General features: G+C 38.9%; 1 protein-coding gene across 2 annotated transcripts in view; it reads left to right on the plus strand.

Annotated features, from left to right (window-relative positions):
* The first annotated feature begins 1209 nt into the window (after nt 1–1209).
* Nucleotides 1210–13041, plus strand: part of MTO1 (mitochondrial tRNA translation optimization 1) — a 28832-nt gene continuing 17000 nt past the window's right edge. The window contains exons 1-9 of one of the 2 annotated variants that reach the window (XM_055534801.1): nt 1210–1550; nt 3578–3777; nt 3876–3993; nt 8465–8754; nt 10618–10730; nt 10829–11019; nt 11256–11386; nt 12046–12250; nt 12333–12504. In XM_055534801.1, coding sequence (XP_055390776.1) covers nt 1334–1550; nt 3578–3777; nt 3876–3993; nt 8465–8754; nt 10618–10730; nt 10829–11019; nt 11256–11386; nt 12046–12250; nt 12333–12504 — 1637 coding nt within the window. In that variant the 5' untranslated portion in view covers nt 1210–1333. The remainder of the gene's footprint in view (nt 1551–3577; nt 3778–3875; nt 3994–8464; nt 8755–10617; nt 10731–10828; nt 11020–11255; nt 11387–12045; nt 12251–12332; nt 12505–13041) is intronic. The other variant, XM_055534802.1, reaches the window with a different exon arrangement.

Here is a 13041-nt window from a genome sequence, read left to right on the forward strand (position 1 = left end):
AGCTCCTTAACTCAAAGTTTTGTATTTGTTTAAGCTTTAAACTGTGTATAAAAAAATACTAATAATTTAATGACAAAAATTATGTATTTGATAGATATTAATAATCAGAATAATAAAACAGCGACATGGATCATTTCACAATCCAACCAGTGAAAAGTTTCCTCTCTAAGGAAGGTGTTGGGTTGCACACTACCCTCCTCCCCCTAACCAGGGTGTGTTTGCACAGCTTCAAAACTGAAGAAACAGCTTGGAGTCAGCACAGAGACGTCAATGGTTTAAGGGAAAGGGAGTGCTTGCTTGTCTGCAGCAAGGTCCTCAAGACACCCCACTGCATACCTTGGAGGGGGGACAGACCACAGCAGCAGAATTCCCTCCCAGTGGAAGGGAGAGGTTAGCAGTTACATGGTGAAGTAACTGGGACATGACCCTCTCAGTAGTCCTTTGCTCAGCGGTCACCAGCTAAGGCCTGGGGCAAGAGTATGTAGGAAGGTCAGTCATGTGAGTAGGGTGTAGGTGAGGTAGACACTGGCTGACTAGGGCATGCACACAGAGCAGTGGATGTACCTGACCACATAGAGGTTTTAAAACTATCAGTTCCCAAAGGCTGGACATTTAACCTTCAACCCTTCAGTTCTTCTAACTAGGCTTCATGAACCTTTCATCCACAAATATATTTGAATATCTCTGGAATCTATCCCAATCTTCATAAACAGAAGGCAAGGTGATGGCTGCACCACAAATTTCAAAGACTCATGTAAAGCAAAGGGACCTAAATTATTTTGTGTAGGCAGTCACCCGGTGATTAGGGCAGCAATTCGCTGAAAAGGACAAAAGATGACTGAGTAGAAGTGCCGCCCCCCGCCCCTGCCCACAAATCCAGAACCATAGGTAATCCAACAGCCTCCGCCAGGAAGAAACGAGGTTCAGTTCAGTTCAGTCGCTCAGTCGTGTCCGACTCTGCGACCCCATGAACCGCAGCACGCCAGGCCTCCCTGTCCATCACCAACTCCCGGAGTCCACCCAAACCCATGTCCATTGAGTTGGTGATGCCATCCAACCATCTCATCCTTTGTCGTCCCCTTCTCCAACCATAGGTAATCCAACAGCCTCAGCCAGGCAAGAAACGAGGTACACACGCACCAATCCACGTGCACACACTCCAACGCGCTTCGCCAGAAAAGTCGCGCCAAACTGCCAATCAGCGGCGACGCTGGACGTAGACGTGACGCTGTGACATCATAGCAAGATGGCTGCTTCCTGAAGGCTTTCTCTCCTAAGTGTTTTCCCCTTGCTGGTGTCAGGATCCGAGTTAACAGACTGCCTTTCTCCAGCAATGTTCTGTATCCGAGGCTGTGGCCGCTGGGTCGCGGCTTCCCTCACCAAACAGCACCTTGCGTCGGTCCGGTTCGGCGGTGACAGCGCGGCGCCCTGGACTCCGCACTTCGACGTAGTGGTCATCGGCGGAGGACACGCAGGGACCGAAGCCGCTGCCGCCGCAGCTCGGTGCGGCTCCCGGACTCTGCTGCTTACGCACCGAGTGGACACCATCGGTGAGTGGCGCGGTGTGAGGCTTGCAGAGAGACGCACGCTGCCAGGGTCCTCCTTCTCCCTCTCCCAGTGCCTTTTCCTCTGGTGAGAATCCTACCGAATGTTGTTTTAGCCTGATGTGTGTTTTCGCAGAGCAGGCGGGACCGGGCCAGAACTCTTATTTCGGCTATTCTGTGGACCACGAATTGTGCTGCTGTTGACAGAAGTAATTGGTTGGAGGAGGGTTGAGGGAGAGGTGCCTTGAGAAAAGAGCAAACTCTTAAGAATACTGGTGATACTTTATTTCAATTGTGCCTTTTGCCCTTTACTAGCTTGTTGCCTCGGTTAGAGTGATCGTTATTAGTGCTCGTTTATTAAATACCCATTGTGTTTTTCTCGAGATTTTGTGGAACCCTTTTGAAGAACGCGGCTACTTTTTAAATTGTATTTTATATTCATACTGAATGTTTATTCCCCAGTTTTATGGTTAGGACCCGACTGTGCTTTTTGGCACTTCACAAGCAGTGATTGGACGGCCATAATTTAAAGCAAGACCCCTCTGTGGCATCATCATAGATGCCAGCTAGTACACTATCTTGTAAATTATGCATGCCTGTGTCTTTCCTTGTGCATTTTGCTTACGAGGGAACTGTAATTGAAATGTTAACTATGCCTTCTGTACTGAAATACTGTTTAGAAATAACCATTCAGTTTATAACTGTGGAGAAATATATACTTTTGTTAACAGCGATTCTTTCGGATAGAGGCTATGTGATTATCCAAGTAAAAACCAGGTACTGCATTTCAATAATAATCTTAAAAGTTGAATGAACAAAAAAGTATTATTGAACTAAGATGATAAGATAATACTATAAGCGGTGTAGTTTTGTCAAGGATAAAGGAATTCCCATCAAAACCTGTATTTATATTTTTATACCAATACAATGTGACCTAAGTTATCTTTTTAAATAAATGAATTTCAGAGATATTTAATAACTCATAAATGAGCTTAATGAATGACAGTTCTTTCTTAAAATCAAAGTCTCATTTTTTAAGGTACTTTGATGTCGTGGAGTATGAAGTATTTCTGCTTGTTCTCAGAAAGTAGCTTTGACTTAGAAGGTTAAACTTCCATAGGAATACAGAATGCAGGAATTGTCCTGTATCAATTCCGTCGTATTGTCTGCCATAATAAAGTCAGAGGTAGAAAATTTTTTATTTTATTAATAACCTGGGAAATAATGCTTTTTGACAAAATATTTCTTGCCATTCTGATGAAAGAGGTAAGTCTTTTAACACTAAACCACTCACTGGCAGGTAGGAACAGGATTACTTTAGATCAATAAAGATTTATCCCTAAAATAGATTTATCATCCTCCCCAAGCACAAAGCCTCATCAGGAAGAGTGTTTACCTAAATAAACAGTGGTTCTATATCAAAGGAAGGAGGAAAATAATCTATGCAGTTGTCATCCCTGTTTCTACAGTAGGGACACTGAGATACAGAATATTAGACAACTTGCCAAGATCACGTAGAGCTTCTAAGTGGTAAATATAGGAACTGGACCAGAAGTCGGCCTTGCTCCTAACCCATGCCCATAATGACAGCTCTATTCAGCCTCCCTCTGGAGACCATGAAAACTTTTGGAGGCCTTAATGCTGGTCACAGGATCAGCAGATGGCCTTGACGGAAGACATAATTATTTATAACTGTGAACCAGTACAAAGAAATTTCTTAAATTATGCTTGATTTAGGAAGGTTTCATGAGGTAAGGTTTTCAAAATCACATTGTAAAGGAAGAGGCAGCGTAATGAAATGCTAAAAATATGTACAAGAGAAAGATTCAAGAGAAACGTCCAGCAATGGTTTGTCTTCCAAGATGCCCTGAATACCTCTTGCATCCCATTGGGACTTAAGCAGTTTTAGTGTTTGCATCGCTTTTTATTTTTAATCACATGATTCTAGTCACTTGTACAGACATTTCCCTATCAAGCACACACTGTGTGCAAGATGCTCGTATATTTATTTTGTTTATGTCTGTTCTCTCTAGGTCAGATGTCCTGTAATCCTTCCTTTGGTGGCATTGGAAAGGGGCATTTAATGAGGGAAGTCGATGCCTTGGATGGCCTGTGTTCTCGAATCTGTGACCAGTCTGGTATACATTACAAAGTATTAAACCGGCGCAAGGGACCAGCTGTTTGGGGTCTGAGAGCTCAGATTGATAGGAAGCTTTATAAGCAGAACATGCAGGTAGGAACAGGGCATGAAAACAGGAAGGATTGTAGTGATTATTTAACATGCAAGTTATTTTTAACAAGTTATTTTCAACTTGCATTCTCTTTTAATAGAAAGAAATCCTAAATACACCGCTGCTTACTGTTCAGGAGGGAGCTGTAGAAGATCTCATTCTTACAGAACCAGAGCCTGAGCACACTGGGAAATACCGTGTCAGTGGCGTTGTTTTGGGTATGTACTGCTTACAGATAATAATAGTATCAAACTCCATGTGAAAATTTTATCCTGAGTAGCGTATGGAGATATTTTGCTTATTTTAGGAAATTGTTGTGTTTTCTGTTCAAGTATGAGGGAAACTGTATAGAAAAAATCCTATTCCTCATTTTATTTTCACCATGACGCTCACCTTCTGTACCATCTTATTTTAGGACTCTATAGCCTGCATAATTATGTATTTTCCTCTTGGTATTTCTGTGGTAATTTTTATTTTTCTTAGTTCTGACTTTAAACATTTTAAATCTATATTTTACAAGATTATTATGTATGTTTTTATTTGAGTTACATATTAATTTCTAAAATAAAATTGCACATGCACATATTTTTTACAGAAGAATGGAAAAGCAATTTATCTGTTTTCTCCCTTTAAAGACTTAACCACTTCAGCTTTTTTAGCCTTCACTGCAAACACTAATTGGAAGATTTGTGTGTGCATAGTTTATTTCATGGCCTGACTGACTCTGTACAGTCTGATGATTAGGGATTGAACTGGCCTTTTTGTTGGGGAATTCCCAAACATCTATGTCTGTTAGTCCTAAAGAGAAGAATCAGTCTCTGCCAGAGGACTGGACTGTTAGCTTTCTAGGAACAAAGTGGTAGGAGGGGCTGCACTGGAGAAATTTATCCTTTTTTTTTTAATTGGAGGATAATTGCTTTACAGTGTTTTATTGGTCTCTGCCATACAACATCTCAAATCAGCCATAAAAAATTCATCATTTAAAATACACTTATTAACTTATTTTCCCTGTTTAAATTTTATTATAGACATTTTTTAGAATGGGATATACATATTAATTTTCTTACTTAGAAATAATTGAGTGTATTTGTCTTAACACGATAAGAAGGACATGGGCAGACAATCCACCTGGAAGTCCTAGCCATGTCACCAGACACCCGTGCCCCTTCCATTGTCCTGCTCTATCACCTTTGGCTGTAGCTTTCATCCCAGTGTTCACGAGACCAGAGTCACATATCCACATATCCATTATCAGAAAGAAAAGGAAAAAGAGGGAAAGGGTAAAGACCAAATAAAGACAGAGCAAACAAGGTACATTTCCTTTTAAACAGGATTTCCACTTTCCTGTTAATAGAAGTCTAGCCCAGCATCTACTTGAAGTCCATTGACCAAAACTGCATCCTAATGGCCTTCTATGGCCTCAAATTGGTGTGAGAAGATAAATATTTTTAATTGGTATATTTCACCCAAGGAAAATTAGAGTTATTAGTCAAGAAAGTGTGTCAGTTGGATAAGGAATTACTTATATTGAGAGTGCTATCATGACATAAAGATATTACCTATAACTTCCATCCCGCATAGGCATTGAACATATCTGGTGTTACAAGTAAAAACAATAATCAAATACTGTGGTAGCCATACGATGCAGCAGTCCCACTACTGGGCATATACCCTGAGAAAACTTCATTATTCAAAAAGACACATGTACTCCAATGTTCATTGCAGCACTATTTACAATAGCCAGGACACGGAAGCATCCTAGATGTCCATCGACAGATAAATGGAGAAAAAGATTGTGGTACATATACACAATGGAATATTACTCAGCCATAAAAGGAATGAATTTGAGTCAGTTCTAATGAGGTGGATGAACCTAGAGCCTGTTAAATGAGTGAAATAAGTCAGAGAAAAACAAATATTGTATATTAATGCACACATATGGAATATAGAAAAATGATACTGATGGACCTATTTGCAGTGCAGCAGTAGAGACACAGACATAGAGAACAGACTTGTGGACCCAGTGGGGGAAGAAGAGGGTGGGACAAACTGAGAGAGGAGCATTAAAATGTATACAAAACCAGGTGTAGAATAGATAGCAAGTGGGAAGTTGCTGTATAATACAGGGAGCTCAATCCAGGGCTCTGACAACCTAGAGGGGTGGAATCGGTGGGGAGTTGGAGGGAAGGTTCAAGAGGGAGGGGACGTGTACGTCTGGCTGATTCATATAGTTGTTCTACGGCAGAAACCAACACAACTTTGTAAAGCAGTTATCCTCTGATTAAAAGGAAAAGGAAAGACAAAATGAAGAAAAGCAGAAAGATACTGCTCAAACTTTACTGTGAGGAATTTGGTGGACTCAGAGTAAAAAGAAAATACATTGACTGGAGAAGGTGCTTTGAAATTAGACTAGTGTTCAGACTTAGCTTTGGGTTTCAGTTTCTTCATTGACAAAATTGGGAGAGTAATGTATATTTCATGAAATGTGAAAAATGTGACTTAATGTTGAGGCTGGCATATAGTAAGGATTTAACAGATTATAATAAAATATTTAATAAATAATTATACTTAATTACTTAATAAATAACTGCAACATTAATAATAAAAAAACATGGTAGCTGCAGCCAGCTAATGCCTAAATAAATTTTTTCAAGAAAAAATAAATTGCCATTTACCACAGACAATTAAAGCCAGGGGTCTGAAAAAATTTTCAATTTGCTCTATATTCCACCTGAATTTTTAAAATTCCATATAAGTATATTTATGATGTAGGCATATCTTTTTTATAGATTAGAAAGCCAACTTTCGTAAAGTTCAAGTAGTTTCCCCAAGTCCCACAGCTAGAAAATATCACAGTCAAGAACTCAATCCAAGTATTTAAAAACTTAAATGTTCCTTTTGCATCATCAACAGTTTAAAGGGGATGAAAGAAGGCAGAGTGAAAAGGTGGTCTCTCTCTCATCTTGTGCTCCAGGCAGCCGGTTTCCTTCCTCAGGAGCATTCCTAGGCACTGGTGTGGTCTTTCTGTCTGTGATTTTATCCTTGAATTCATGCAGAGGTATATATATTCCACCCCCACACACAGTAGTAACATATTGTACACACTCGGCTATACTTTTTTTTTAACCAGTTAATCTGTGTTTGCTTTGCCTTTTAGGAGCTATGTTTCTTTCTTATAAGTTCATGGCTTTTGTTCTGTGATTACCTTAGTAACTATGATTTTGTATAATACACTCCATCTTCCCTTTCTTCTGTCAGTGTTTCCTGACTTCCCTATGTTGAACAGTTACTACTTTTATTTTTATTTCCTTTTCTCTCTGCCTCCTTTCCTCGCCAGACTTGATGAGTATATTGTTTTTATTAAGGTAGCCCTTTATGCTTTTTAATTATTTTTACTTGTTATTTAAATTAGTATCTTCAAATGCTATTTCTTGGACCCTGTCTATATTTTATGGGCCCAACAATACAATTTTTAATTAACTTGTTTTACTGAAGTGTAGTTGATTCACAGTGTTTCAGATGTACAGTGAAGTGATATATTCTTTTTCAGTCTTCTCCATTATAGCTTAATAATCGGGTTTTCATTGTAGTAAAATGTATATAGCATAAAGTTTGCCACTGTAGCCATTTCTAAGTATACAGCCCCACGCCCTCAAGTGCCCCACAGATGTGCGGCTGTCACCACCCTCCATTTCTAGGACTGTGGAAATTTAGTTGAAATACTGTACCCGTTAACAGTAACTCTCTATTACCCAAAGAATTCACCCTCATTTTCTTGTATGGTAGATCCATCTGTAGACAAGCCTTTATATGTGGTTTTCAGCTCTTTCTCCTCTTCAGCCCCCAGCTGCATTCCCACATTTTTCACACTCAGTCCTCCCGTTTCTGTGCCGCTGCAGGGCAGAGTACTTCACTGTCATCTGTATGTTCTCTTCAGGTTCTTGAGTTATAGCGTTCTCCCCTCTGCTCAATCAGTTATCACTCTTCCAACCACTTCAAAAAATTTTTTATTTTATGTAGAGTATAGTTGATTTACAATATTGTGTTAGTTTCAGGTGTACAGCAAAGCAATTCAGTTAAACATATATAATGTATATATCCATTCTTTTCTCAGGTTCTTTTCTACTGTAGGTTATTATAGAATATTGAGTAGAGTTCCTTGTGTTATATAGTAGGTCCTTGTTGACTATTTTATTTATTGTGCTGTGTATAAGTTAATCCCAAATTCCTGATTTACCATCCCCCCCAACCACTTTCTATCTTTCAAAAATATTTGAAATTTTTCATCTTTTGACATTCTTTTCCATTCTTGTGGTTCTCATGGTTTCATATCTTTTTTGCTCCTTTATTTTCTTTTGGAATTTTAAGAAGAAGAAATCATGTGAGGTGGGATCTGTTAAATTTAACTAGAAGTCTAAATTTAATTAATTTTAAAAATTAACTGAGACCAGCTATTCAGTGCTGACAAGACTTGAGGAACATGTGTATCTGTGATAATACATTATGCTCTCCGTCTCAGCTTTCTTGCATTCTTCAGATTGATGGCATGTAGCCTTCTTACTGATTTAAAATCTTTTTCAGGTTTCTAAAGACAAATTTTTCTGTAGTTCTCCTACAAAAGCGTAACATTCTAATTTGACCCATGGTGACAGTTAGGACATGAGTTTTGTTCTCTTTCCTGTTCTTTAGCCGATGGAAGTAAAGTGTATGCAGAGAGTGTGGTTCTGACTACTGGGACGTTCCTGAGAGGCATGATTGTAATCGGATTGGAGATGCATCCAGCAGGACGTTTAGGGGATCAGCCTGCCGTAGGGTTGGCTCAGACTCTGGAGAAGTTGGGGTTTGTGGTGGGAAGATTGAAGACTGGGACTCCGCCCCGAATCGCCAAAGAATCCGTTAATTTCAGCATTCTAAACAAGCAGACACCAGATAATCCATCCATACCTTTCAGCTTTATCAATCAGACAGTGTGGATTAAGGTGAGATAATTTATGAAAATCCGGCCTTAAATAGGGAATATAGACTTTTTTTTGGTATTCATTTTTCATCACTATTAATTAGGGCACAATAATGTGTTCTTTAAAAGGAGTAGCTGATTTGGCTACTTGGGTATTTCCTCATAAATTCTTTTAATTGGTGGTGGTTTTTGCCATACATTCACATGAATCAGCCATGGGTGTGCATGTATTCCCCATCCTGACCCTCCCTCCCAAAATCCCATAAATTCTTAAATTTCATTGATTTGATAACTTTACCTATTTAAACTTTTTGAAATAATTTCAGAAAAGCTGTAGGACTGTTACTTGCCCTCTCCATATATATAGACATAGATACATATATTTAACATATAGAACAGTAACGTACACATTTATTCTTTTTTCTTTTCCCAAAACATTTAAAAGTTGCAGAGATCATGACCCTTTACCTCTAAATACCTCAGTCTGCATCTCAGCTAAGCCCAAAGACATCCTCATATAACCTCAATGCAGTGATGAAATTTGGGGACTTTAACATTGACACAGTGCTGTTATCGAAAATACAATTCATAGAGTTTTCTGACCACCCCAATACATTTTTTTGTCCCAACGTTCTTTTTCCAACCTAGGATCATATATTGCGTTTAATTGTCATTTCTTCTTAATCTGGAATAATTCCTCAGTCTTAATAGTACTGATACTTTTGAAGATATAGGCTACTTTTACCTATCCTTGTAATTAAAAAAAAAAAACAAGCTATATATTGTGTGTTTAGAATTAAGGGCTAGTAGTTGACGCTCCTAATTTCTGGTGAGTGTTACCCTGATGAGTGGCTATTAATTTATTTATTTGGCCATGCTGCACAGCTTGTGGGAACTTAGTTCCCCAACCAGGGATTGAATCCATGCCTCCTATAGTGGAAGTGTGGAATCCTAACCACTAAACCATCAGGGAATTCCCTCTTTTGACATTCTTATCTTTCCTCAACGCTTTGTCTTAACTTAGTTTTAAAGTAAGTCTCAGACATCATTTCATCCAGAAATACCTTGGTACATGTCTTTAACAAATAAGGATTTTGTAAAACTCAACCATAATACTATTATCACATATAGCAAAACATAATTTCTTAATATCATCTGATACTCAGTGCTCAATTTTCCTTAGTATTAAATATATATATATTATTGAAGTATAGTTGAACTACAATGTTCCAAGTGCATTCCTAGTATTTTATAGTTGTTTTATTTGAACCAAGAACCAAATGAGGTTCATACATTACATATCTTATAATAGTTCCTCTCTTTTTTACATCTGTGTGCTGTGCTGTGCTGTGCTTAGTCGCTCAGTTGTGTCTAACTCTTTGCAACCCCGTGGACTGTAGCCTGCCAGGCTCCTCTGTCCATGGGGCTTCTCCTGGCAAGAATACTGGAGTGGGTTTGCCATGCCCCCCTCCAGGAGATTTTCCTGACACAGAAATCGAACCAGGGTCTCCTGCATCGCAGGTGGATTCTTTACTAGCTGAGCTACCAGGGGAGCCTCTTTTACATCTACATGGGGAAGAAACTGAGACATTTCTCTTCTGGAATTTCCAACATTCTAGATGTGTAGATTTGTCTGATTTCACTGCTCTGGTGCCTGAACCTGTATCATCAGTATTTCCTGTGAACTGTTGATCTGGAGGCTTGTGTCAATTTAGGTTCATCTTTGGGGTTGTTTTTCACAAGCATACTTCACCATTAGTATTTGGCTTTGTGTATAGATTTGATGTCTATACAAGTAAGTTTATATCATGTGTGGAATTTATTTGAATTAGAGGCAAACTAATAGAGAAGCAAAACAGTGTTTTGACGAGTTCCCATGTTTTAGCCAGAAGATCAGCTGCCATGTTACTTGACTCACACTAACCCTCGAGTGGATGAGATTGTCCTTGAGAACCTTCACCTTAACTGTCACGTTAAGGAAACTACAAGAGGACCCCGGTAAGGACAAAATACCAGTGCTTAATTACAGTAAGGAATAATGTCAACCCTTTTTTATTTGTTTAACTGCATTTTTAAATTCCAATGTCTTATTCTAGATACTGTCCCTCCATTGAATCAAAGGTCTTGCGTTTTCCAAACCGTGTACATCAAGTTTGGTTGGAACCTGAAGGAATGGATTCTGACCTCATCTACCCCCAAGGTTTATCTGTGACACTGCCAGCTGAATTACAGGAGAAGATGATCACATGCATCAGAGGCTTGGAGAACGCTAAAATGATTCAGCCAGGTAAAGAGACTGCCAGCTGCCCTTTGGTCTGAGCTCAGTATTGCTTAGCATACAGCGGAAAATTGAAGGTACAGTCATGGTGCTTAGAGCCCCAGAAGACAAAACCCAGCATCTGCACGTTTATTTATAAAATAGTCTTCACATTTGAAGAGCATTTAATAATAATCTTTGCATCTCTGCTTGAGGCAAAGCCAGTGCTGTTTTTGCTTATTTTGTACCATCTGTTCTGTGGCCAGGCTACGGTGTTCAGTATGATTACATGGACCCCCGGCAGATCTCTCCTTCTCTCGAGACTCATTTGGTGCAGCGGCTCTTCTTTGCTGGACAGATAAATGGCACTACTGGTTACGAGGAAGCTGCAGCTCAAGTAAGAAGTGGTTCAAATGTTACTGTAAACAGAAAAGGACTATTTAACTGGTGTTCCTCCTCTTGACATCTGTCATGATTGCTATATAGAGCTTAGATACAACTCATAACTGTAATAGCAAACCGACTTCTGTTTCAGGACCTATGGGGGTGGCTTCTGTATACAACAGGATTTTTTAAACACTGTGTCTTTGTTACTCTTTTCTGAGCTCCTAGATCCAGTTGCATATTTTGACTAGATTTTTGTATTGCTTCTGAAATTTAAAAAAAGAAAATTTAGTTCTTTTAACCTAACCTAACTTTATTGAAAATTACCCTGTTATTACTCCTTTTTAAACAGAAAGTTATGTTATTTTTACTTGTAAGTGGGAAAAGGCTAAAAAAGTCTTACAAGTGGATTTTTTTTTTTTTTTTTAAAGATTCACCACCTGGTTTATCAAGAATATTAGATATTTTTGAAAACAATGAATTATAGCATTCTAAAGTGGTATATTACCCATATTCTGTTTGAATATGAACCACATTTTCTGTCTCTGTTTTGTCCCTTCTGGGCAGGCCTGCTTCCTTACTGCCTGAACCATTTTTTCCAGGTAGTGTCTGAATAAGATAGCTCTTTTTTCAGTTCATAATGGCCTTTTAAACATTTCAGTCCTCTTGTAGGGCGTGATAGCTGGAATCAATGCAAGTCTTCGGGTCAGACACAAGCCTCCTTTTGTCATTAGCCGAACAGAAGGTTACATAGGAGTCTTGATTGATGACCTCACCACACTGGGCACCAACGAACCATACCGCATGTTTACCAGCCGAGCCGAGTTCCGTCTGTCACTGCGTCCTGATAACGCCGACAGCAGGCTCACATTCCGAGGTAACTCTTACACTGAGTCCTGCAACCAGACTTTCTCTCCTTTAAGACCTCTTTCATTATAATCTCCCCCTCCCCCTTCTAGGGTACAAGGAAGCTGGTTGTGTGTCCCAACAACGATATGAAAGAGCTTCTTGGATGAAGTCTTCTTTAGAAGAAGGCATTTCTATGCTAAAATCCATTGAGTTTTTAAGCACTAAATGGAAAAACTTAATTCCAGAGTCTTCTATAAGTAGTGGTAAAAGTCTGCCTCTCAGGTATGCATTTTTTGTATAAACTTTCTTTTTGTAGAAAAATGGAGTCATCTCAGAGAGATACTGCCTATAGATTCCCTACCTACACATTTTAAACGAACGCAGCTCTTACGTTTGCTTCTTTTCAAAATTCTTTAGAGGTAATCTCCTTACTCACGAATGACAATATATATGATTCTAAATTATTCTTTATTTTATTTCTCTGTCGCTCCCATTGAGTTCCGCCTTTCCTAAGATCTAGTGGGCATAAACCAAGAAATAGCATCTGCTTTCTTTTTTAGGCATTGAACAATTGAATGGTCTCATCTTGCCTGTGAGCCATAGCAGGGAAACTTTGATTAAGCAGTGTTATCAATTCTTGAAGAGTCCCTTGCTACATTTTAGGAGTTTTTTTGTCCTTGTTTTTACCATTCTGGTTGTATGGACTCTAAATCTAAAGGGCATTAATAGAGATCTTTCTTGATTCAGAGATACATTTCTGAAAACCTCATGTAATTCAAAATTTACATCAGTCACCACTGGTTTTTCCCATTTAAAAAA

Source organism: Bubalus kerabau, chromosome 9 (genome assembly GCF_029407905.1).
Source record: "Bubalus kerabau isolate K-KA32 ecotype Philippines breed swamp buffalo chromosome 9, PCC_UOA_SB_1v2, whole genome shotgun sequence".
NCBI lineage: Eukaryota > Metazoa > Chordata > Mammalia > Artiodactyla > Bovidae > Bubalus > Bubalus kerabau.